The 25,936-nt window shown below is 52.6% G+C and overlaps 1 protein-coding gene across 4 annotated transcripts in view; it reads right to left on the minus strand.

The window, feature by feature from the left end:
* Nucleotides 1-25,936, minus strand: part of ABCA3 (ATP binding cassette subfamily A member 3) — an 85,395-nt gene that overhangs the window by 3,293 nt on the left and 56,166 nt on the right. For 3 of the 4 annotated variants that reach the window (XM_077828247.1, XM_077828248.1, XM_077828249.1), the window contains 16 exons: nucleotides 24,051-24,261; nucleotides 22,707-22,857; nucleotides 21,109-21,207; nucleotides 19,884-20,076; nucleotides 17,532-17,835; nucleotides 15,908-16,181; nucleotides 14,476-14,680; nucleotides 12,202-12,421; nucleotides 11,735-11,893; nucleotides 10,432-10,604; nucleotides 9,394-9,528; nucleotides 8,271-8,465; nucleotides 3,442-3,629; nucleotides 2,783-2,953; nucleotides 2,169-2,356; nucleotides 1,949-2,022 (listed from right to left, as the gene is read on the minus strand). In XM_077828247.1, coding sequence (XP_077684373.1) covers nucleotides 1,949-2,022; nucleotides 2,169-2,356; nucleotides 2,783-2,953; nucleotides 3,442-3,629; nucleotides 8,271-8,465; nucleotides 9,394-9,528; nucleotides 10,432-10,604; nucleotides 11,735-11,893; nucleotides 12,202-12,421; nucleotides 14,476-14,680; nucleotides 15,908-16,181; nucleotides 17,532-17,835; nucleotides 19,884-20,076; nucleotides 21,109-21,207; nucleotides 22,707-22,857; nucleotides 24,051-24,261 — 2,940 coding nt within the window. The remainder of the gene's footprint in view (nucleotides 1-1,948; nucleotides 2,023-2,168; nucleotides 2,357-2,782; nucleotides 2,954-3,441; nucleotides 3,630-8,270; nucleotides 8,466-9,393; nucleotides 9,529-10,431; nucleotides 10,605-11,734; nucleotides 11,894-12,201; nucleotides 12,422-14,475; nucleotides 14,681-15,907; nucleotides 16,182-17,531; nucleotides 17,836-19,883; nucleotides 20,077-21,108; nucleotides 21,208-22,706; nucleotides 22,858-24,050; nucleotides 24,262-25,936) is intronic. The other variant, XM_077828251.1, reaches the window with a different exon arrangement.

Here is a 25,936-nt window from a genome sequence, read left to right on the forward strand (position 1 = left end):
GGGTTTGGGGGTAACCGGGTGAGACTCTCTGGACTGCATTATGAGAGAGGTCAGATCAGGGATCTCTATCTACACAAGCCTCGCCTAAGTACCTGGGTGCAGGGCTGGGAGTTCACTTTGCAGGCTTGGTTCCTAACTTGCAGGGATGCCCAGGAGCCCCAGTAAGGGTGGCATGTATCCCGTGGCACAGCGCCAGCTCCAGGCACCCCTGCACTCTGACAGGGGTCGCGGGAGGAGAACCTTGCTTGTGGTACCACCTGCTGGTCAAATGGCAGGAGTGGATGGGTTTCCACAGGAGCTGGGGCTGACTGTCCTGACCTGGCAGGGGGGTTGCTGGGGCTCAAGGTGGAGGGTGTTTCATGAAGAGTCTGCCTCTTTAAAGAACACGTTCCTGGGCTGGAAATAACTGGGTTGCACAGTTCACTGAAACCCAAAGCAAGCGGCTCAGGCCAGGACAATCTGCATGGCGCAGCCCGTGCAAACTGCATCCCACAGCGCTTTTGAGCTCAGCAAGCGGCTCAGGAAGACAGGAGAGAGTCAGAGCGAGGAGGAAGGGGGAACAGAGGCTCTCAGATAAGATTGACAAGACAGAGAGTCAGCATGACTGAGACTGTTCCAGATGGAGAGCTGCAAAGAAGGCGTCTCTCACACCAGTAGCAGAGACATGGCCCGAAGGGCTAGGTTGGTGGCAAGTCCAAGGCAAACAGGAGCAGAGGGAAGAGAAATGGGGGCGGGGCAATGGGTGTATGCGACAGAGTCATGCTTCCAGGAGCCTTCGATGTGCTGGACCTGGGAGCTGCAACAGGCCAGGTGAGAGGAGATGAAGGGGGACACAGAGCCCAGGGACGAGGGTTAGGGGAAGGGAAGACAAGTGGCAGCTGAGAGAGGGACGGGGGAAGCGCTTCTCACCCAGGACGGTCAGCTACACTGAAGCAGAGGTTTCCATGCGCAGGACCAGCAGGGAGCGTGGGCAGCAGGGCGAGTCACTCCAAGGCATTTGGGGATGCCCCGCCCGCAACAGAGCTCCCTCGGAGCTGCAGCGCTCAGCAACCCCCAGCCCAGCCAGGCTGGCTTGGCTGTTTCCTGGGCAATCGTTTTTGCCAAAAGAAATCTGAAAGCCCCCAAAAAGGGAGACATTTTGCCCAAGCCAAAGAGGAAACATCAGTTCCAGAGACACTCAGTCAGGGAGAGCTGCCCCAGCCATGGCACCTACTGGGCTGAGAGCCAAAGGCTGTGATCACCCACAAGCTCTCAGCACTGCCCAAGGGGGATGGTACAACCGCTGCGGGCACCCAGAGTCCAGCCGCTAACGCCCGGCTCAGCGCTGCCCAAGGGGGATGGTACAACCGCTGCGGGCACCCAGAGTCCAGCCGCTAACGCCCGGCCCAGCGCTAGCAGAGCCTTTGGCCGCACCCACATACACTGGTATTTCTTTACTGTAGCAGCTTTGGGTACCATGTGCCAGTCACAGCACTGAGTTGGGTGGGGGACACCACTGACTCGTTCCTAACTATTCTAGGGAGATTTGAAGCCCTTCTGAAATAGTGCCCCCTCCAGTTACCCATCTGCTCTGGGACAAAAATCAGCTTAAAAAACAACCGGTGAGAGGGAAAGCCAGAAAGATGAGCATGGAGAGTAGGGGCAGGGAGAGGAGCTGAAGCTATTTTTAAATCAGTGACTTCTGATGGCCTGGATTTCAAACAGACACTGTCTCTTTAAACAGACACCAGTAAACGAACATCAGTGGCCTGGTGGACATGCATGTTAAAGCAAAGCCCAGCTGGAATGGATGGATAATCCCAGCTGGAACGGCAACCAAATGACCAGGGGCACCCAAGTCCCTCCATTCACTCCCTGCTTCGCTCCAGTGCCTCTTGTGTGTGCTATGGAAAGGGAGAAGCCTGGGTTGGCCTGGGACAGATGCTAGCAGCCTCTGGCCTGCCCTCACCTGTGCCCAGCTGAGGTTCTTGTTGGTCAAGTGATAATGGACCATGCCTTGGTGCTCGTGCTTCAGGACACTCCCTGGGGGAGACAAGCAGAGGTTAGCGCTGAGTTAGGAGACTGCAGGCGACATGCGCATGCAGGGGTGCAAACAGGGCGCGCTGCCGAGCCCCACCCCTAGGGCTCCCCAGCATGAACAGGGGCCACGTCCCAGTGAGGGGCTGTACCTGGAAACATCTTCTCCACAAAGGCCTTGAACACCTGCATGTCGCCCTCCTCCTCGGCTCTGGTTTTTGCCAGCAGGGTGTATCCGCTGCCGAACTTGCTCTTCAGGTGCTGGGGGCTGCCCAGGCATTTGAACTGCCCGTTCACCATGATGGCCAGCCTGGTGCACAAGGCCTCGCACTCTTCCATGCTGCAGAGAGGAGAACAGAGCCATGGAAAGGAGGCAGCACCCAGAAGCGACGATGCTGGAACATCCGGAGGTGTTGCTGTCTGGGACTGGGGCCAGGCACGGGAACCTGCTCTTCACCCACGTGGGAGGTGGGATGACAGCTCCCCTGTCCCTGCCCCTACTCTGCAGGCCAGATGCCGTGGACAGAGCTGAGTGGGTTACACTGCGAAGGACTGCACACTGCTACCATTGCAATAGTCATTCAGCAGGTGCCACGAACACTTGCCCGTGCAATACAGCTGGGTGCTTTGGGATACAGGGAGCAAGGGCTAGTCCATTGCAGGGAACCTCACAACCAGCCTGCCCCGCTCCTTCCCCTCCACACCTCCCACTTCCTCCTCCTCCCTCTCCCCACTGGAGCCCAGGAAGGAAAGGGGCACCAGGCACCTGTGGGAGGTGATGATGATGGATTTCCCGCATTCTCGTGTCCTGGTCACGGCATCCCAGAGCAGGCGCCGGGCCACAGGGTCCATGCCAGTGGAGGGCTCATCCATGAAGATCACTGGAGGCCCGCCGATCAGGGCAACGCCAGCGCTCAGCTTCCGCTTGTTGCCACCGCTGCAAGGGAGGGACCGACAAGAGAGGCAAATTTTAAACTAGCTCTGGGAGAGCTAGGCTGGGAGAGCATCGTGCACAGCTCTCTGGGATGCCGAGCTGTCTGGGCTATGCCTGGGTGGGGACAAACCTGGGGCTGCAGTCCCCAGGAGGGAAGCTGGGGCATCTCCTCGAACCATTCCCCCCCCAGCTATAAAAGGTAATAGTTCGCACAACCCTGTGTCTCAGTGCCCTGCGGTGCATTTACCTGCACAGTCCCTTCAGGCAGGGAAAGTTTCTCCGTTTGACAGATGGCGAAGCCCAGGCAGAGACAGGGAGGCTGGCCAAAACCTCTCAGCAAGCCTGTGGCAGAGTTGGGACTAGGTCTTAGCTCTTCTGATTCCCAGCCCTGAGCTTTAGCCACTCGGCCAGGCTCCCGCGGGCACTCAGGTTTCCAATCCCACCCACAGAGCCATGTCTGGGCACAGAAGGCCTCCGGGTCTCCGTCTCACCTGTAGGACCTCACTAGCTTGTCCGCGTGGGGCTCCAAGAGCAGCCCTCGCAACATGTTCTCCACGCAGCTGCCGATGTAGCGCTCGGGAATCCCCCGAAGCCGGGCATACAGGCTCAGTGTCTCCCGCCCCGTCATGTGATCCAACAGGGCATCAAACTGAGGGCAGTAGCCAATCCGCTGCTGGACCTTGGAGCAAAGGCAGGCCAAAAAAAATAAGCCAAGAGCGAGGGGCTGATTTCACTGAGATCACCAGCAGGAGGAGCTTTGTTCTTGCCACAAAGACTCCTTCCAATACTAATTGTTTTACATTAATTACATCGGTGGGTAGATTCAGACCACAACAGCCCTGAATGTACTGGGTCTCCAGACAGACAGACACCCCTGTCTGAAAGGGCCTTATGACTAAAAGATCTTCTAACCAGCCTGTAGGATAATGAGTCATGAGAAGCCACAGAGCTGCTAGCTACGTAGGATGGCTAGCTAACCAGAGCACGGGTGGCTGGTGCTTGCCAATTCCTACACAAGCTTCCTGAACTGCTAGTCTGATAACACCGTACTACTCTATTCAGAGCCTCTGTGTGTGGCTCAATTCAGCTGGCTGCGGCTACCAGGAAAGAAAGCTACACTCTATGTCAGGGGTGGGGAAACTACGGCCCGTGAGCTGGATCCAGCCCGTCAGGCCCCACGCTGCTCTCAGAAGCAGCTGGCACCACATCCCTGCAGCCTGGGGGGGAAGGAAGGGGCAGGCAGAGGGCTCCGTGCATTGCCCTTGCCTTCAGGCACCGCCCCCGCAGCTCCCATTGGCTAGGAACAGGGAACCGCAGCCAATGGGAGCTTCAGGGGAGGTACCTGGAGGCGCAGCAAGAGCAGCACATGGAGCCCTGTGCCCCCCCGCCAGGGGCCGCACAGGACCGTGGTGCCGGCCGCTTCCCAGAGCGGAGCAGTGCAGTATGGGGCAAGGGCAGGCAGGGAGCCTGCCCTGGCCCCGGTGTGTGCTGCTGCCACCCCAGAGCCACTTTCGGGCTCCAGCCTGGTGCTGCTTGCCTGACCCCTCCTGCATCCCGCCCCCCAACTCCCTGCCTGCACCTTGCACCCCTCTTGCACCTCAACCCCCTGCCCTGAGTTCCCTGCTGCAGCCCGCACCCCAATCCCTTGCTCTAAGCGCCCTGCTACACCCTGCACTCCTCCTGTACCCCAACTCCCTGCCCTGAGCCCTCGCCACACCCTGCACCCCAACCTCCTTCCCTGAGCTCCCTCATACATCCCACACCCCTCCTCTGCCCCAATCCCTTGCCCTGAGCCCATTCCTGCACACCTCACCCCCTCCCACACCCTGCACCCCAAGCCCCTGCCCCAGTCCTGCATACAATTTGAGGCCCTCAGCCCAAAAAGTTTGCTCACCCCTGCTCTATGTACTGCCTGGCAATAAGCAAGAGGAGAAACTGGTCACTCAGAGAGCTCAAGTGGGCACCATGCAAAGTTACTCTCTGTATAGAACATCTGGTATCTTGCTCCCCAAATCCTCACCTGCAAGAGTGACATTTGCACCAGACTCCTATGGCCTGATCCCCAGCATTAGTTTCTGCTGGCTAGCTTTTCAGGTCTTAACTCTGTGTTCCCTCTCCCAAATCAACACCATCTGCAAACCAGAGCCCAGAGCTATGAACACCTAGCTGCGACACCGGCTTCAGAGTGACAGAAACAAGATCGCAAGCTCCTAGCCAGTTTTATTCTGCAGCTGGCCCTACAGATTCAGTGTCTGTGCAGAGGGCGCTGTGCTCCCTTGTGTCTGCTGCTTCCCAAAGAGGGGCTGCTGGGGGTGAGAGACAGGGAGAAGAACTAACTAACGTGGGGAAAGGGACAGGACAGAAAACCTCATTGGAACTTTGTCAGGATTCGAGGAGAGCCCTCAAAAGCGATCCCCAATGTCAAGGTGGATTGTCTTGGGGAAGGAATTGTTAACGTGCCTGGAGCAGCAGTACCATGTATTGGCATCCACCCACCGACGTGTCGGAACCTAAATGATCATGGCCCATTCTCAGGATTCTCTTCACGGCTACCAGATGCTTAGTGAACAAGAGAAACACTGCTGCTTTGGCTGACACCATTTCCTCACTAACATTTCCTGAAAGCCAACCAAGATGGACAGACAAAGGCCAGCTCATCCCATTTAGGGACTAGAGGTCCAGTAGTCTGTCTCACAGCAGTCAGCACCAGCTACTTCAGAGGAAGGTAGAGAAACATGATGGAACAGCCTATCCATAGGGGTGTTTCTCATCGATTCCCCATCAGTTAGTAACTACGTTATCCCATAAGGTATCAGGGCTTCGATCCCTTCCGAATAATTTTAACCCTCTCGAATCTAACTGCAGATGTTCTCATTAGCCATAAAAGGTCTAATACTTGTTTGAATCATGCTAAAATCTCATTGTGTAGCAATGAGTTCAACCAGCTAATTATACATTATGTGAAACATTTCCTGTAACTAGGTTTATTGAATGTGTTGTTGCCTTACAACTCCATTGAGTACCCACCATTCTTTTAAATAGAAATTGTGATAGATATGGCAACTTCCTGTAGTATCCTTAAACTTAATTCAGCAAGGTTTTTCAGGTAACTTGGGATCCATTGCACTAAATGCAGTTTATTGATTATTGTGGGCCAGGACTGTCTGTACCCTTGAGGGGGAGATGGGATGTAAGGCCTGATTGGAGGATATAAGGACTACAATGAACAACATGCCAGAAGAGAATGGACTTTTGACGTGGATTTCCTGGGAGGTCTAGGGGGAGGGGAATGCAAATTCCCCACCTCTGGTAATGCCAGAGCACAGCCTTTGGGAGCTCCACCCTGAGGAGAGGGCCTTTGCCTGCTGATCCTCTGTTCCCACAAACTGGACATCTGTCATAAATATAAAGGGAAGGGTAACCACCTTTCTGTATACAGTGCTATAAAATCCCTCCTGGCCAGAAGCTAAACCCTTTCACCTGTAAAGGGTTAAGAAGCTAAGATAACCTCGCTGGCACCTGACCCAAAATGACCAATGAGGGGACAAGATACTTTAAAAGCTGGAGGGGGGGGAACAAAGGGTTTCTCTGTCTGTGTGATGCTTTTGCAGGGAACAGATCAGGAATGCAGCCTTACAACTCCTGTTAAGTTAGTAAGCAATCTAGCTAGAAATGCATTAGATTTCCTTTCGTTTAGTGGCTGGTAAAATAAGCTGTCCTGGATGGAATGTATATTCCTGTTTTTGTGTCTTTTTGTAACTTAAGGTTTTGCCTAGAGGGATTCTCTATGTTTAGAATCTGATTACCCTGTAAGGTATTTACCATCCTCATTTTACAGAAGTGGTTCTTTTAATTAAAATTCTTCTTTTAAGAACCGGATTGATTTTTCATTGTTCTTTAGATCCAAGGGTTTGGGTCTGTGTTCACCCGTACAAATTGGCGAGGATTCTTATCAAGCCTTTCCCAGGAAAGGGGTGTGTAGGGCTTGAGGTGATATTTTGGGGGAAGACGTCTCCAAGTGAGCTCTTCCCCTGTTCTTTGTTTAAAACACTTGGTGGTGGCAGCATACGGTTCAAGGACAAGGCAAAGTTTGTACCTTGGGGAAGTTTTTAACCTAAGCTGGTAAGAATAAGCTTAGGGGGTCTTTCATGCAGGTCCCCACATCTGTACCCAAGAGTTCAGAGTGGGGAAGTAACCTTGACAACATCAAAGGCCAGACACGTGTAATGAAATAGATGACCTGACCAAGTCACTGTTCTGTGTCAGAGCAAAGGCTGTTACGAACTTGTACCCCCCAGAAAACCCTCTGGAGGGGTGTGAAAGGCTGACTCCTGCCAGAGCCCTGCTGAAGACGGGGTGATCCCTGGTGAGACCACTAGCAGGCGTGTAGGTTTTTATTGTTTGATTTGGTTTTCTCTCACCTTAAGAATAAATGAGCTGCGTGAGAACTTGTAACTGCTGACAATTCACACCATTACAGATCCCACACGCTGCCTGCCACCAGATCTGTCATGGTGCAGACCAACGGCACAGGTATTCCCACTGTGGTCAACCAAGGGAACCAGCTCCTCAGCCATCACCTCTCTTGGGCGGGGACCTACGTCTCTCTCCTGCCAGACTGGGGCTTTCCTAGGCTGCACAGTTCCACCCTCTGCAGCGATATCCCCAGAAAACCAGACTGCCTAGGCAGGCCAGCATCTGCGCTTGGTTTCTCTCCAAAGGCTGGGAACAGCTGTGATTGCCAGCAGGGATAAGTTACTGTCGTCAGAGTGCACCATGGAACTTTTGTTCACCTGGCCAGTTAGTGCGCTGTCGATTTACACCTTGGCTTGCCATGCACTAAGTCTTCATGACAAGCCCTAATTTGCATGCTTGTTTTTAGCAGCCCATCTCACGCTGGGTAGCTTAATCCACTTTGAGTACTGTGTGTGGCACGCTTCAAAGAGTGACTGAAGTTATCCAAGTGTTGAACTTGTTTGATCTCTGCCGTTACAGCAAAGGGGGCCAGTGTGCCAAGTAACCAAATTTCAGTCAGTGGAGCAGGCTGGCTGGACAAGAAAGCAGCTGGCTCTCTGCATTCTTGGGATCATTATTACAACAGCCTACAGCGCAGCACCCCCAAATCCTGCTTTGGCCCTTCCACGTACTAGACAGACAGCTGCTAACCACACGCACAGAGCCAGAAGCAGCATCATGCGCTTTGAGAATCAAACACAGGGCGCGGAAGCAAGACTGCTCCCCGCCCTGCCCCTCCAGCAGTGCCCGCCATGGGTGGCGCCCAGACCTCAACCTTGCCCCTTCACTCGCTGGCGTTCAGTACCTTTTTGATGTTGGCCAGAATGCTGTGGCCGTCCACGTAGGCATCCCCCGAGGTGATGCTCTCGTCGCCCGTTAGCATTTTGAAGGTGGTGGTTTTGCCGGCTCCATTGAAGCCCAGCAGGCCGAAGCACTCCCCTTTGTTGACCGCCAGAGAGATTCTGTCCACAGCTAGTAGGGACTCACTGCTGTTATACACCTGGGAGAACGCAGAGAGCCAGCACGCAGTCACAGGGAGCCTGGGCTGCTTCTGTCTGCCACAGATGCACTACCACTGCTTCCTGACTGGGCGCTGGGCTCCACAGAGGATGCTCAGGGACCGGGCTCAGAAGGGGACCCCAAGAGCCTTGCGACAAATGAAATCCAAGCCCTTGACCTGATGCAGGGCCGAGAACACAGGATTAGATCCCCACCACCCACCCCTGCCCACCACAGCTGTGCCCAGTGTGACAAGGGAAGCTGACCATAATGTGGTCATTTGGCATCATGAGTGTGAGCAGCGATGGGGCTCAGGCCCCTGTCTCATGGCAGCCAGTGTGCAGGGCCTTACCATGCAGTGCTCAGGATCACAGAATCATAAGACTGGACGGGACCTCGAGAGGTCATCTAGTCCAGTCCCCTGCACTCATGGCAGGACTAAGTATTATCTAGACCATTCCTGACAGGTGTTTATCCAAGCACCCAGGGAAATGACGAGCATGGGCGCCTCACTCCACATCCACCGAAGCCCAGGGCTTTCCTTGGGCACTTTGCAGTCAATGCCTCCCCATGGACATGCCAACAGGACACTCCAAGGAGTGACAGCTGCACTCTTTCACCCCAGCGTGCCCAGCAGGGCGTGGTCAGCATGGCCACCTTCACCCTGGTGAGTGGCATTGTGGAACTTGCCATTTGTGCCAAGTTGCTGGGGATACTGCGGGAGGAAAGGCCTGATTTTGCTGCTGTGCAAATGCACAGTCCAAAGGCTGTGCAAACGCTCCCCCGCACGGCTTTGCTAGAGCACCTTGAAATCCAGACCCGCAACACCCCTGCTAAAGCTGCAATGGCACAAACCATCCGTGTCCATCCCCTTTAACCTGGGACCCCTGTAGGGATCGGATCTGCAAGGTGCCTGGGCTCCAGCTCACCTTGGTGAGCTCCTTGATGACCAACGGGCTGCTCAGCGATGACAGCAGCTCTGGCGGGGACTCCAAAACTTTCTTTCTCTCATCTGCCACATCCCTGTCTTCTGGCAGCACAGGGATCCTGTTCAGCAGCATTGCCTATGCCGGTGGAACCAGAGGGAGTTACTGGCAGGGGCAGGCGGGCTGCCTTGGGCTGACGGTGGGCAAGCCCCCAACACGGAGAAATGCAATGTTCCGATACACCCTGGATGGATCCTCCCCCCAGCCAACCTGAGGATTGATCCCCCCACCCGGTTGACCCTTCAGCCTAGTTGACTCTAGGAACAATTCTCTGCTCTGCACCACGCCTGACACAGCCCTGCTCAGGGGAGTGGGGGAGGGAAAGAAACCCCCACGCTCAGAGAAGGACAGACCAGTGCTGTGAGCAGTTTAGCCAGGGCTGGAGAAGTCACCCCAGATTACTCCTGCTCTTAGTCAGCAAGAAGATGGGATTTAGAGCAAAGAGCAGGTAGTCTGTGGCTCTGACACAATGACCACACCTCTCACAGGCCTCGTACTCTGTTGAGATTTGGCTTTCTTTCTAAGTCATGCTCTGGGGGGCTTTCCTTACACCAGACTGATGCAAATGCCCCTGAACTGAACGCATATCCCCCAATCCCAATGGTCCCAGATGCTCGGGGACAATCAGGACCAGATCCGAACTGAGCGCTTTGGGTGCAACTCCAGTTTGTATCATCACCCCAAGAGCCAACGGGCCCGATTCCCATTTACACCAGTGTCACTTCCCTGACATCAGCAGAGCCGATCAGCAGAGTCTCTACAGGATCGCAAGCACACATGTACCCCCTGCAACACTGGGCCTGGCAGACTTCCTGCTGCACAGGCTTGTGCCCAGGGGCACACGCACAGTAGCCAAACCTGGCAGAGGGGACCATGAGCAGGGCAGTTGCTGGTATGAGTCAAGAAAAGGGCACAGACCATGAAGAACGAAGGTGGGGGATAGAGGAGACCTGAAACTACAATGCTCAGTCAACAGCTCACCCATTTCCGCCTCCTACTGATGCTGCAGATGAAGGTCCTCAGTCTCCAGAGGAGGTTAGTTTCAATGAGGAAGAGGAGGAGGAGGAAGGCGGTTCCCTGGACACTCAGGGAAGTCAGATATTGCCCAATCCCTGGAGTCTCCCATGAGAAGTAATTCATCTGGTAACTGATATCTGGAAGGGGGGGGAAAAAAAAAAAAAAAATCAGAGATGAGTCATTCTGCCCTTGGGTGGGAGGGGAGGATTCTCCCTTTTATGTTTTCAGAGTGAATACAGCCGGGGCTTCCCCCCGCACAGCTCGGCCAGTGCCCCCCCACCCAACCTGCCGCATCCCCTAGCCAGGGCTTCCCCGCCAAGTGGCCTCTCAGCTCGGCCAGTACCTGCCCGCCCTACCCCGCCCCCCCCAAACCTGCCACTCCCCCTAGCTAGGGCGTCCCCCGCAGCTAGGCCACTGCCCCTCCTCCGTGCCACACCCCATCAGTCAGGGAATGCAAACTGGCAAGGATCCGGTGATGCAGAAAGATGCCCATGAGGACTCACACAAAGACCACTGGATTCTTCACTCTTTGTCCAGAGTTTAACCTAGTTCCTCCGAGGTAAAAGGCTAATGCCGAAACCCCACTGTGCCCTTCCCCCTCCCCATTAGCCTTTAACCATCTCCTCATTTCTTGCTTTCCAAACAGACTTCTCAGCTCCACCATCCAAGGGCAGGAGTGGAACCCCAAGGTGCTGGAACCACAGATTTCCCATGCTAAGGTGTCCTGAAGGAGCACTAACTGCAGAAGCCAGGCCTGCCAGCCCCAGAGAAACAAGGAGGCAGAGATTCGCCCTTGTTGTGCGTTCACACGTCAGGGACCAAACACCAGTAAGCTTTCAAGTATTTTTCACCTCTCTCCAAGATCCCCCCCGTGAACTCTTCTGTCTTGGCCCATCAATACCATGGCTCTGGGTGACCATGAAGGTTCTAATCGGCTCTCCAGCTCCCCAGGAGCCCAAATGCCAAGTCAATAAATATAATTCCACTTGTCAATTTGCACTAGTTTCCCCAGACGGAGCAGAGCCTCAGGAATACAATTGCACCATGAAGGCACTCAATAGCACCAAATGATACAGAGGGGTGAGCAGCATTTGTAATCCAAATTCCCTCAAACGTCAGCAATGTTCCTTTCTCTCCCCCTAACACCCAACACCTCTCAGAAAAGTCTGCTATGGACACCTGCGCGTGCCATCTTACTGCAAGGTGCGTAGGGATGCTGGACAGTTGTGGGCTGGCGAGCTGAGCAGGGAGCAACTGGGACACTCACTGAATGCTTTGCAGATGATGTTGGCTTCAATGGAAGAGGTGCAAAACTGAATGAACTCGTAGTTCTGGTAAAAGTCACTGATGCACTGGCCCAAGCAGTAGTTGGGCAAAATCAGGAAGATTTTATCCAGGGTTTTGGACAGGTCCATGAGGCCCAGCTCTGAAAGAGAAACAAAATCAGCAGGGCGGACTTCAATGATGGAACCTGCTGTTTCTCCAAGAAAACACAGCGCCAAAACTTCAGAGTTTACAAAGCTAGGAGGGAAAATGAATTGGCACCACGGTGCATGGCAGAAGGAATGAATCTGCAGAGATTTCCCTGCTTGCAATTAGCACTGTAGGGTCCCCCAGCAAAGGAACTGAGGAAAACCTCTTTCCACTGGAGGCCAAATCATCTCAGCGTTCTTACCAGGGGGGTGGCTGGGGGTGGGGGGATTCTGTCAGGAGGGCAGCGGGCAGCCCCTTTACCTGGAATGCTCATGATTGTGACCGTGAGGAAGGTGGTCGTGCCAGAGAAGATGTTGAAGATGGTGAGGCGCGTGTAGGCTGTAGCTGCCGCTGAAAAGAAGAAGCTGAGTAGGTACATGAGGGGGATGATGGCCCAGCCGTAGAGCAGGAAGATCAGCATCACATCGACGAGGTGGCTGTCCTGGGTGAAAGCTTTCACATCGAAGGCTTGGAATATCACCTTAGAGACGACATTGAAAGGAGAACCAGCACGACTCCTAGAGCCTCCATCTGAACAGGCCAGACGGCAGGATTGTTAAGCTGTTAGCTAACTCTTCACACACACTGCCAGCTCCCCCCGGGGCCTGGGCAGAGTCAGCTGTCTCATGGAGCGCCCCGCTCCACACAACCCCACCAGCTCCCACCAAGGTATGACAACATTCTCCTTCTAGAAGAAGCCATAGATCGTGATACCGGGAGTAAAGCAACACTGTTTACACTTCACCACCACCACAAGTCTTTCCAGCAGGATTTCTGTAGGCCAGAGATGCAGTTTTTCCTTTTGGTCCTTTATAGTAATCGAGACAATAACAGATCCAGCTGGGATGGTCCCATGCTATCTATCCCCAGACTACAACACTGGGCACCATGTACACATCTGAGCATCTCGGAAACATCAGTGAATTTATCCTCAACCCCTGGAGAGACAGAGAAATATTATCCCCATTTTACGGATGGGGAACTGAGTGACCGGGCAGATCAGTAACTTGCCCAAGGTCACAAAGGCAGGCTGAGACACATCAGGCCAGTGGATCCAGGTCTCATCACCAGTTCATGCAAGCCACCAGTTCGCATCCCTCGTGAAGAGGCTCAAGGAGTCCATGGCAAATGGGCCATCAAGAGCTGGCCAGGGAGGGCTGCCCATACCACACCCCTGAGCTACATGACGTGGTACAGCCCAACTGGATTGGCCACATCAGCATCTCCTACAGCTTCTGGCCATTCGGGAGCCACCTTCAGCCCTGCTTTGCCTATTACTGTAATAAGATGGCCCCGATGATAGGAGATGTGTGGGAGTTGACAAAATTACTGGCCTAGTGAAAACAGGGGGGAGAAGCAGTAGACATGATATATCTTGATTTTAGTTAGGCTTTTGACATTCTCATAAGCAAATTAGGGAAATGTGGCGTACATGAAATTGCTGTAAGATAGGTGCACAAGGGGTTGAAAGACTGTATCAATGGTTCGCTGTCAGACTGGGAGCATGTTGCTAGTGGGGTATCACGGGGTCAATCGTGGGTCTGGTACTATTCAATACTTTCATTAATGGTTTGGATAATGGAGTGGAGGGGATGCTTATAAGATCCACAGATGACACCAAGGTGGATGTGGTTGCTAGCCCTTTGGAGGCCAAGATTAGAATTCAAAATGACCTTGAGAACTGCAGAATTAGTCTGAAATCAACAAGATGAAAGTCAATCAAGTCAAGTGCAAAGTACTTCACTTATGAAGGAAAAATCAAATGCACAGCTACAAAATCGGGAATCACTGGTTAGGCAGCAGCACTTCTGGAAAGGATCTGGGGGTTAGAGTGGATCACAAACTGAATATGAGTCAACCAGGTGATGTAGGTGTGAAAAAGGTGAATATCATTCTGGGGAGCCTTAACAGGAGTATTGTATGTACGACACAGGAGGTAATGGTCCTGCTCGGCGTGGCACTGGTGAGGCCTCGGCTGGAGTTCTGTGTCCAGTACTAGGCACCCCACACTTTAGGAAAGATGGGGACAAACTGGAGAGTGTCCAGAGGAGAGCAACACAAAAATAATAAAAGGTTCAGAAACCATGACCTGTGAGAAAAAGTTAATCTGGGCACATTTAGTCTTCAGAGGAAAAGAAGGTGGGGGGGAGGGGGGGGAAGGGAGACACCCGATAACAGTCTTCATATCCGTTAAGGGGTGTTATAAAAAGAGGAAGGTGATCAGTTGTTCTCCAGTCCACTGAAGGTAGAAGAACCAGTGGGCTTAATCTGCAGCTAAGGAGATTTAGGTTAGCTATTAGGAAAAACTTTCTGACTACAAAGGCAGTTAAGCTCTGGAATAAGCTTCGAAGGGAGGTTGAGGAATTCCCATCAAGGGAGGTTTTTAAGAGCAGCTGGACAAACACCTGTCAGGGCTGGTCTAGGTTGACTTGGTCCGGCCTCAGTGCAGGGGGCTGGACTAGATGACCTCTCGAGGTCCCTGCCAGCTCTACATTACTATGATTCTAAACCAGGGACATGACAGTGGTGACTCACCAGCATCAGCGCACAGGGAATGAGGAAGTTGATGAGGTCCCAAAGCAGGGCCGAGAGCCAAAAATTGGCCACGTAGACCCCGCTGACAAACTGCACGTGCTTGGCCTTGATGGCTCTCTCGCTGACCAGCAGGAGCGCGAAGGTGCTGGACAAGGAAGCCATCCCATAGAGCAAGTTAATAGCAATGGCGAACCCAGTCTGGCCTCTAAGGGAACATTAAAGCAACTGGTTAGCAGGGGGAAAATCCCATCAGAGCAATATCGAGCATTTTAACTCATGCTGAAGACTACGCTGTAGGCTGCACGCAGACCAAGCTGGTGGCTTGAGCTACTGCGGCTGTATGGCCTATTGCTATCCCCTCCCCCAGCATGGATTCTCATAATGCCAGATGGGTCCTGACCATCTTCCAGACCCACCCCTGGGCTCCCTCCCAGTCACTCTAGGCAGCTCTGAGACCAGTGCTCCAGCCTGGAGAGCGGATGGGCATCTCCGGGAGACGTTCCTGGTGTAATGTGTTCAGCATTTGCTGCACCAAAGGGCAAATCCTGAGCGGTGCTGAGCACCTGCAACTCCCATCGACTTCAGTAAGAACTGCAGACACTGTGCACTACTCAGAATTGGGCCGCAGCAGTTCACCCCTGGCTGGACCTTTATGCATCACACAATTCAGCCTCAATGGCAGGCTGATTAGGCTGTGGAAAGGAGACCAGGGCTGGAAAAGCATGGTGTGCCGAGGTGCCAGCAGAGCTCGAGCAGCCCTTGTCCGCCCCAGGCTCAGCTCAAGGAAGCCAAACCCATGCCCAAGACCTAAGTGAAATAAAAATGAACAAAGCACTACAGTAGTAACCCAGCGTCTCCACCCACGGCTCTCAGAGCACCTGGCAACCATCAACTAACCCGAACACTCCCTTGTGAGATCAGCAGCATGATTCTCTGGGAAGAGAGGGGAGTCAAGGCACAGACAAACGTGGTACTGCTTGGCTGAAAGCGGGCATCTCCGTTGTCAAGTACTTGCCTTTAGACACCTACAGCCTGACTTCCCAAGGTGTTCATCAGCTCTATCGTCCACAGCTGGGATCCTGGGCCCTCAGCACCTCCGAAAACCAGGCTCTGGGTGTCTAGAGACAGACTCAGCCACTGAGACACCCACTTTTGCCTATTTGGGTTTACGTGACCTTGGGCGAGGTCACGCAGCAAGTCTGTAGCGCAACTGGAAACAGTGCCCTGATACCCTGACTCCCAGGCCTGTGCTCTTGCCTGAGATAATACTCCCAGCTTTGTTCAGCCTTGGGAAACTCTGCGCGGGACCCTCCGCTGGTGCAAGTTAGCGTGGCTTCATTGGAATGGATGGAACTAGGCCTATTCACTCCAGCTGCGGATCTGGGCCCCTAACCCCTGGCATGAAAGCAAGCAGTAAGGAAGCTGAATGTACTCCATGAGTTGGTCCTTCGCCGTCTCTGTGATGTTCCGGGGCTGGGGATAGTTGGTGACAGTGATGGAAGCATTGGGTCCAGCCAGCAGCCGGAACAGGGCGTTGTCTGCCAGCATCAGTGCAGTGGCGGAGGCATGATACGCCTGGTTGTTGAACAGCGCCGTGATCACCGTGCGGTTTTTGACCTCTCCGAAGGAAGCAGCTGCGATGTAGCGTTCGTTGAAAGTTCCGCCCTCCTCCGCCGCTCGGGAGATCAGGTACTCCTCCAGGTCACCTGTGCCAGGCACACCCACTTCACCATTACAAACGGACCCCAGCAATGCACACCAGGGCCCGAGCATAAGAGATACCAGGCAACTACACTCCACCAGAAGTCAACAGGAGCAGGGGAGGCTCCAAACCTCAGAGTCCAGCTCTAATACAGCCTGATGGGGGAATTAGGTGCAAGGCTGAAAGAAATCGCATGCTATAGAGGCGGGTGGGTCTTAGGTTTGTGTTGGTGGTGTTTTAATTCAACTTTATTTTAGGCAAACCTCAGAACATGCTGCATGGCTCTGCAAATCCCCAGGGTTTGGCTAGGACACACATGACAGGCAACTGATAGATCTGATCAGTGATAGGCAGCTTGCTTAGTATAAAACGGAAATGCCCTTTGAAGGGAGCATAGATACTGCTAGTATGTCTCTGTTGAGAGAAGTCAAAAGAGGTCACACCATCCAGATTTCTTGCTAAGGGATGAACCTACAGGCCGTTATTTAATGTAACAGAAGAAACAGAATAGCAAGTCTACCAGTAGTGCAAGCATGTCAGAGACAGACAGGCCCACAAGGACCAAACCTAACACGTTTGGAGAAGGGTTATTCACAGAGAGCTGTTTATAGGAAAGCCTGTACAGCAATTTCAGGCCTTCCTATAAATCCAGATTTCCTCATTTAGAAGCAAGATGTGCTTGTGTTTAACACAGCGCTCTGAAAGCCAACATATTTTTAAATTAAATAAACGCACGCAGAGTCTGGGAAAGCTGAATTAAGTTTAACCCCCTGTTCTGGTCTACATGAGGAAACACTGATGCATCTGCAAACATCTACTTGTTTTACAGACTGCAGAGGCTAGCTAAGAGCCAACATAGCCTACCCTGAGAAATAACATGGAGACAATAGGCAGGCTATATGCAGATCTGGATACATTTAATGAGCATTAATACGCACACCTTATATTAAAAACAAAGCCAGTAAATACTGAGCCCAGAACGGAGTTCTGAGCTACTGGAGACATCTTTTGTTACCCTCCATAGAAAGAATTAGCTACCAGAAGTGCCCAGATTGAAAGGCAGGTGGAAACTGGGAGGTTAAGGTGGAGCTCTGTCTTTAGCATGCCTGCTTAGTGAAATGGTCTAACAGGTCAGGATCAGAAATAACCTATGTACTGCATTACCCAAGCTGTTCAGGATCCAGCGAGGCTGGAATCTCACTTCCCCAGTGTCTGTTGGCTGCATCACATTGATCCTGCTCAGTTATTCTAGCTACTCCCGATCTTCAGACCAGGCAACCAGCAGCTCTTATAGATATGGCCTGATGCTGTATGACCCCTCCAGAGTAGCAGCCCCACCCCTGGCCTGACCTACCTAGCACCTCCTGGGGCACTTGGCCCTGAGCATCCAGTAGCACTGCAAACTGTTCCGCCAGCCTTGGGGAGATCCTGGATGCCTCAGAGACAGAGAAAGGCACGACAGTCTTGCCATACGGGTCCAGCGTCAGCCTGAGCAGCGCAGAATCTCTTGGCCCGGGGAAGGTCTTGGCAACAACCAGAGCAAGGGTTGTGAAAATCAGAGGCACCAGGAACTGCGCTACCACCATCTTCCAGTTGCGCCAACTGTACACTGCCCTCTTCACGAACATGGCATAGAACTGCTGGCAGCACAGGTAGAACTGAGATGGGAGAGAGGGGAAGGGAGGTTTTAATTGGACACCAGCAGACATCCTAGCAGGACAAGCATGCTAAAACCCATCCCTGCTGGGCCCTTCCTGACCCAGCCAATGCTAACTGGACTAACATCAGAGCTCCCACTAGCGATGCTGGCTTCCAGCAAAGCCCACCAGGAGATTATGAGGGATTAACAACTTGACTTCGGATGGCAAGGTCAACAATCTGCAACTAACGACAGGCCACTGTCAGCTTGAGATCCGATCCGTTTTCAGAAGAGTAGCTCCTGCTCCCAAGGCCCCAGCCAGTTTTTGTGGTTTTACAACCACCTTGTCTTACTTTTTTCTCTTCTCCCCTGTGGCTTAGTGAAATAGACACACAGAGCAACAAGAGAATGTGATCACACAGGGTGCTGCTGCATCTGCACAAAGCGAGAGAAAGATTGTGTCCACTAATCTCCTTCAGTGCTAGGCGTAGGCGTGCTACTTGGAACAATAGAAGGGAAAAGATTAGATAATCTGCATCTCTTTCAATCGGAAGTGACCCTTTAAACATAACCTTTGCAGTGTTGTTGTAGCTGTGTTGGGGGGCCCAAGACAGCTTGTCCCTTCTACCCAACAGCAGCTGATCCAATAACAGACATTGTCTCTCCTCTAGATCTAATGCACTTTTAAAAGGGCTGCAGTGGCTATTCCCTCATTGAATGCACAAAATCCATCTAGCAGAGGAAAGACACCAGAGAGAGGAAATCCGTCTTTATAGTGCTGGAAATATTCAGTGTTAAACATTGAGAAGAGTAAGACCAGGACATCTCAAAAGGAGACAGGCATTCTTGTACTTCCCAGTTAAAGGCTTAAGATGCACACGATCCAGTGATTTTGCTGTGGAGGAATTCTACCTCTTCTCCTATACACCTCAACCCTGGCACAGCAACTAGTGCCGGTCAAATAAGAGGGGTTTCAGAAAGAGAGAGACCAAGACACAGCTCAGATTGCAATTCTGGGCATTTGAAATCAGAAGCAGTGGGAATCTAGAGTCAGAGGATGGGACTAGAATCAGGACACCTGGGTTTTAATTCCTGACTCGGTCACTCACTCACTGTGTAAGCTTGGGCAAGTCACTTCACCGCTCTGTGCCTCAGTTTCCCTATATGTAAAATAGGGATCCGATACTGACCTGCCTCACAGCTACACGGGTGAAGCCAGCCAATCACTGTGCTCTTGAATGAACTTGCACAGAAAAATGACAAAAGACAAAAACACTATCAACCATGGGAGGACACTTCAAAAAGCAATCGCTCCACATCTGGCCGCTCCAAGAAAATATGCACCACACCTTTGACAGACACTCCTGGGAGCTTAAATTCATAACTTTGCTAGATACCAAAAATCATGGACTCAATAGAGACACTGGTTGTATGTCTCATTACAACAACCTGTAACACACTAACACTGCTTTGCCTTATGACTGCAGTGTTTGTTAAATGCCCACTTCATCTTGAATGATCTCCTGCAACATGTGTTAACTCCTTACTAAGCTTAACAACCTGTTCCCCCTTGCATTTAGCTGTGACACGGATTCCCTTTCCCAGACCTGAAGAGGAGCCCGGTGTAGCTGGAAAGCATGTCTCTTTCACCAACAAAAGTTGGTCCAATAAAAGATACTACCTGCCCCATCTTGCGTCTTTGTCTCAATAGGACAGTTCAATTTCTGTAGAGTGAGTCAGTTAACGTTAGTGAAGTGATTTGAGAACCTCTTGCGGAAGGGTCTAGTGAAGTGCATTTAAATTATTCTTATTAATAGGGAAAAGCACCATATGCTGCTATGTGGCCCAAGACTCCTAGGGCCAAATTCAGAGAAGGGCTAGATTTCGAGGGATTTAAGCAACTTGGGATGTAACTTACACCTTCTTCCTTCCCCCTTCAATGTGTAAATTACTCTCAGACTCACCTCTAAATCTAGCTCTGTCTTGATTTCCTCCAGACCCCAACCAAGCCAGTGGAGACGCACTCTAGCCTTCCCTATGCCCGGATATTCCCGACAGAGCACTCACCCCCGTGTTCAGTTTGATACTGGAGCAATCCTCCGTGATCAGAGCCCCACTATCATCAGTCATGTCAGTCATTCCACTCAGGCTGCTGGAGTCATCCATGGCCCAGTCGTTGGACCGCCTCTCGTGCTGGTACTGCAGGGCAGGAAGTTGGATGGCTTGGATATCCATGCTGGAGTCCACCAGCTTGCCAACCCTGAAACAGAAGGAAAAGCAGCCAATGGAAGTCAGGCAGAGAACTGAATTTCATGCTGCTACGTTAAAACAAAGGAGACTCATGGATCAGTGCTAACAACTTGCACTACAGATCAGCCTGAGCCCACACAACCATGCAGGGTTGTAAACGGACAAGCTGAACTCCAGTCCACAGGCCCTTTCTCAGCCTACGTTCATTCAGACTTTTGCCGGATCGACTCATTCCCCCACCCTGTATTCTTCTCTCAGCTATTCATTCCCAGTTCAGCCATGAGAAGGAGGGTTCGTGGAAAGGCTTTTTATTGTGAAAATGTTGGTCCAGGAGCTCCAGGGGGCTCTCGTGAACGCTGCTTGGATTTTTTTTAAATCCAAGACGACAGATTTGGCGGCTTTGGCCAATCACGTGATGACTCAAGTGGCATTTCAAGAGAGCCTCCCAATCCAACTTCACAGTGCCCTAAACAGCAGCTTGACTTGGGTTTACCACCAGTGACACATAGTTGAAGTGGAAAAGGTCTGTGCTGTGGATCTGAGGGCTGGCAGGGTTCAAACACTGTTAATGACTCATACAGAGGTGAAAAATGTATAAAATTGAGTGCAAGGATACTGGAGTAATTGCCGGAATGACTGGGGATCAGCCGAGTCCCTTCTGGACTTCCGTGACTGACTATGAACAATAGGAGTCAGGGCTACACTAAATCTCAGTGATCAGTCGTGTAAGAGACGCATGAAGCCCAGACATCCCAGGAGGGTTCAGTTGTGTCCTTAGAGGTGCCTAGAGTGTCCTTACTCTCAGTACAGGTTTTACACGTCCACCTCGCACAAGCTATTCTGATCTCAGAGCCCCACTGCAAGACTCAGATCTGGAAACCTTTCCTGAGAGGATAAGGAAGGGGATTGGGTTCACTCGTCATGTCACTGCATTGAAACGGATATTACTGCTGGGGCTCGTATTCGGAGACACCACCTTTAGTGAGTGGGGGTGCAAGCCTTCCCCGCTGGCTGTCCAAACGGCTCATCGCGTGATACCCACCTGAGGAAGACCTCCTCCATAGTGGTGACAGATGCACCATAGCTAGCGATCCCCAACTCCTCCCGTTTCTGCTCCAGCTCTGTGAACAGTGCCTCAAACCTGCCAGGACAGGGATGGAGTTAGAAGCTATATTCTGGCCCTTGCTAGAAGCCGGCTCCCCAGTTTCCCTGTGCAGAGGCCAGGCAGTAGCCAGCCACACTTGTTCATTAGGATGCCAGGCAGACAGTGCCCTCTGCGTGGCTTGATGTGAGACAAGCTTGTTCAATTAATGGACCAGCAGAGGGTGAAGGGAAGCAAGATGGAGTAGAACAGCAGTTCACCAGTAGGTGTTGTCGCCCTAGATACCCAGTGTCGGGATTTCAGGCAGACAGGGTTGTATGGAAATCAAGTTAACTAAGGGCAGAGACCACCCAAACACTGGCCAGGCGCTGGCATGAGCCAATGAGCCTGGGTTCCATCGTGCAGCTCCTGCATTCAGTGACGCTTTGGCTCCAGAGCAGCTTTTCCGCTCAGTCTTTACCCACCTGCCTTGCAATGGAAGCTCTGGGTGGTTTGCCAAGAGCACTGTCATCTCATTGCAGCTTCACTAAGCCCCTGTGGAAATGCTAATCAGCAGCATTAACTATTTGTATTAACTGTTTATATCCCTGTTGCACCCTCGGCGACTAGCCCTACTGTGCGACGACATGGCCCCTGCCCCAAGGAGCCCACAATCCAAGCAGCTCACCAGCGATAGATCCCCACTACCCATTAGTGACAGCATGCCTGGGGATCTCCCCCCAGGAGTAGGAGCACTCCGGTGCCAAAACCGGACTGCTGTAGCCTTGCCTAAATGGAGGCGGAGGGCTCCTGCACTGAGCACAGAGTCACGCAGCAAAGCTGCTTCCTCAGTCTCTCTTCTGTGCAACTGAGGGGCGACCTATATGCCCCACTCAGGCAGTCTGGTCTGTCTTCTCTAGATACAATAGCTGGGGTGTACCAGAGACCCTCCATCCTAGGAACGCCATTGGCCAGTCCAGGCAGAAGCCCTGTTTGGTAGTTGGGAATGCCCCAAGTCCCAAAGGGAGTCAGCATCAGCATTATAACCAGGTCTCCTGGGTCATAATCCTGTGCTTTAACCACCAGGCAACATTGCTCCTCTAAGCAGCCCTTCAATTGATAGCTTTGCTTTTCCTACTGGCTGTTTGCCCAGTTTAGTCTGGATTTCTGTCCATGTTAGGTACCTCTCTGGCACCCATCACCACAGCGTGTGGGGGACTCACAGTCTTTAATGTATCTACCAGCATCCTGGGAGGCAGGGCAGAGCGACTGTCCCCATTGTACAGATAGGACCTGTGGCCCAGCCAGGCTAAGGGACTTGCCCAAGGTCACATAGGAAGTCTGGGGCAAAGATTTGGACCCAGGCTCCCATGTTGTAGGCTAGTGCCCTAACCACTGGCCCAGCTTTCCTCCTACACCTTGCTGGATAACCGAGCAGTGCAGCATTGTTTAGGTCTCTAATTGCTGACAGGCCTTGTTTGTGTGCCAGAAATCTGGGCCCCACAGCCATGTAAACAGCAGTGAAGGCAGCTATGGTAATTGCTGAGAGCAGCTGTTACCTGTGTGTGCTCTCTGTGGGCAGAATGAAGGACAGCTCGGCCCCAGCATTGCTCTCCAGGCTGGCGTTGGGCACGTACTGACAAATGAGGCGGGAGATCTCCCCTAGGTTACAGTATGGCTCCTTCACCATCACCATGTGGTAGCCAGCACCTGGGGGAAGATCAGTTAAAGGCAAGCACCAGTCACAAAGGAAATTCCTTCCAGGGCATACCTAGCCTCTTGCTGCTGAGGAGAAGACAGGGCCTGACCTAATGCCACATTACATGGACCTCTACAACCTAATGCAAGGTGGCACCTTGACAGGATCTGAAGGGAGGTTCACCTGCTCTCCTTAGCTGGGAGCTGGTGGACGTGACCCCAAGGACTAGTGGATAGTTTTGATCTAGAGGGGGGTCCTCAGGAATCACAGCACCAGCAGGAGCGGAAAACCCTCCCAGCCTCACGGTGTCTGCAGTCTCTCTAAAAACATACGAGCATAAGAACGGCCAGACTGAGTCAGACCAATGGGCCATCTAGCCCAGATTCATATCTTCTGACAGCGGTCGGAGCCAGGTGCTTCACAGGGAACGAACAGAGCAGGGCAATTATCAAGTGATCCATCCCCAGCTTCTGGCAGTTAGAGACACGTGGTGCATGAGTCGTGTCCCTGACCATCTTGGCGAATAGCCATCAATGAACCTATCCTTCATGAACTTACCTACGTTCTCACCATGAGGAATATGGGCAGATGACATCTCCAAAAGAGAGAACGGCAACAGGCAGGGGAGTGAGTGAGTGAACAGGAATACAAAACGGCCAGAGGTTTCCTCGTTAGAGCCACCACCCCTTCGCCCTTGGATTCTCCTCCTCCCCAAGGTGCCTGATGTAGACACGCTCCAGGGTGGATGTAGACTCCTGAGCCCATGCGTGCTCTACATTAGGCTGCCTAGGGGGCACCGATCACCTGCAGCAGCATCCCTGCCTCCAGCCCAGCACTGCAACCCTAAACAGGGCCTGAGGAGGAGGAAAGACAGACTGGAGAGAGAGAGCCCACCCTGCATTCACACTGCTGGGGTGGGTTCTGTCCCGTGGGGCTGGGCCCAGCTCCCTCCGCCAGTCCCCCTCCATCAAGATGATGGGGCAGCTGGCCAAATCTGAGCGAGCAGTGTTGCGACCTGGCATATGGGGTTGCAGTGCCCCTCAGGTTTGGGCCAGGATACCGTGTGTCACGATGGAGGGGTGGCAGCTGTGCCAAACCAGTCATGGGGAGGGGAAGCTGGGCCAAACTTGAGCTGAGGGCCCTGTGCAGGTGTACACTGGTTTATCTGGGCCTGATTCCTATGGGTGCAGTGGCCTCCCCATACCATATTTGTGCTTGAGGAAGAGTGAGGACCCGCAGCATTGCAGCTCGCCCTGGGCCATGATGGCGATGCGGTCTCCAAGAAGGTCTGCCTCGTCCATGAAGTGGGTGGTCAGCAGGATGGTACGGCTGCTCTTCTGGTGCTGGAGGAGGTCCCAGGTGGCCCTGCGGGAGGCTGGGTCCATTCCTGATGTCGGCTCATCCAGCATCACCACCTGTGCACCAGAGAAGGTTGTCCATTAGGTGGGCCCGAGGCAGACCTGGCACTGTGCAGGGGCCTGAGCTGAACACAGCCCTGACCTGGCAGCTCCACAAAGACATGGGGAGCGGGGACATAGATAGTTAGAACAGGGTCACAGGAGCAACAAGTGCGAAATTAGGGGTGGAATCAGCCCAGCATCTTACATGTCTGTACACAACTGCAGGGCAAACTGGAGAACAAACAGGAAGAACCGGCAGTATTAGCATATGAGCTAAACTCTGACTTAATTGGCAGCAGAGACCTGTTGGGATAAGTCTCATGACTGGACGATTGGTAAAGAGGGGTGTAGCTTGCTCAGGAGGGACAGACAGGGTAAAAAGGGAGGAGGTTTGCATTATACATCAAGAACATGGACACTTGTTCTGAGGTCTAGGAGGTGGTGAGAGGAAGATCATTTGAAAGTTTCTGGGTAAAGAACAACAAGGGTAAAAAATAGGGTTGACATCATGGTAAGGGTCTACTATAAAGCACCAAATCAAGAAGAGGAGATGGATGAGGCATTCCTAGGACAAACAACAGAACTATCCAAAACCCAGTAGCTGGTAGTAATGGGGGACTGGAACTACCCGGACATCTGTTGGGAAAGTAACGTGGCAAAAGACAAACTTTTCAGTAAGTACTTGGAGGGTATTGGGGACAAGTTGTTTCTGAATGTGTAGGAAAGAACCAGGCAGACAGCCATTTCAGACTTGATTCTCAGCAACAGGGAGGAACCGGTGGTGAATCTGAAGGTGGAAGACTATTTGGGTGAAAGTGATTCACAATTCCAAGGAAAGGAAAAAGAGTGAAACAGCAGAATAAGGACAACGGACTTCCAAAAGCTGACTTTAATAAACTCTGTGAACTGGTAGGTCAGGTCACCATGGGGAGAAAATCTAAGGGATAAAGGAGTTCAGGACAGCTGGCAGTTTCTTATGGAGACAACTGCAAACTACCCTGATGCAAAGAGGAAAAATAGGATCAGGCCAATATGGCTGCGTCAGGAGCTCTTTAATGACCTAAATGTCAAAAAGGAACCCTGCAGAAAGTGGGAAGACGACGACTTGCTAAGGAGGAGTACAAAAGAACAGCACAAGCACATACAGACAAAATCAGAAAGGTTAGCCACAAAATGAGTTACACCTAGCAAGGGACATAAAAGGCATTAAATACATTAGCAACAAGAGAAGGAGGAAGGAAAGCGTAGGACTTCTACATCAGAGGTGGGCGAACTACGGCCCGCGGGGACCCTCCTGCCCAGCCCCTGAGCTCCTGGTCCGGGAGGCCAGCCCATCCCCCGCAGCCTCAGCGTGCCGTGCTGCCGGTGTAGTGTATTCAACTGCTCCGCATAGGAATGTGGTACTGGTAGCAGTTACGGAGAGCCATTTACTACACTACACCGATGCAACGCTCTGGGCGGCCGGCCTGTAGCACCGCTAGCCACCAGTGTTCTGTGCTGCGCGGTAAGGGGGGTTGGATAGAGGGCAGGGGAGTTCGGGGTTGTGGTCAGGGGATGGGGTTTGGGCGGTCAGAGGGTGGGTTGAATGGAGGCAGGGGTCCCGGGGGGGCAGTCAGGAAGGAGGGGGGTTGGATTGGGTGGTGGGGGGCAGTGAGAGGGGTGTGTGTGGATGGGACAGGACTCCTGGAAG

Source organism: Eretmochelys imbricata, chromosome 10 (assembly GCF_965152235.1).
Source record: "Eretmochelys imbricata isolate rEreImb1 chromosome 10, rEreImb1.hap1, whole genome shotgun sequence".
NCBI lineage: Eukaryota > Metazoa > Chordata > Testudines > Cheloniidae > Eretmochelys > Eretmochelys imbricata.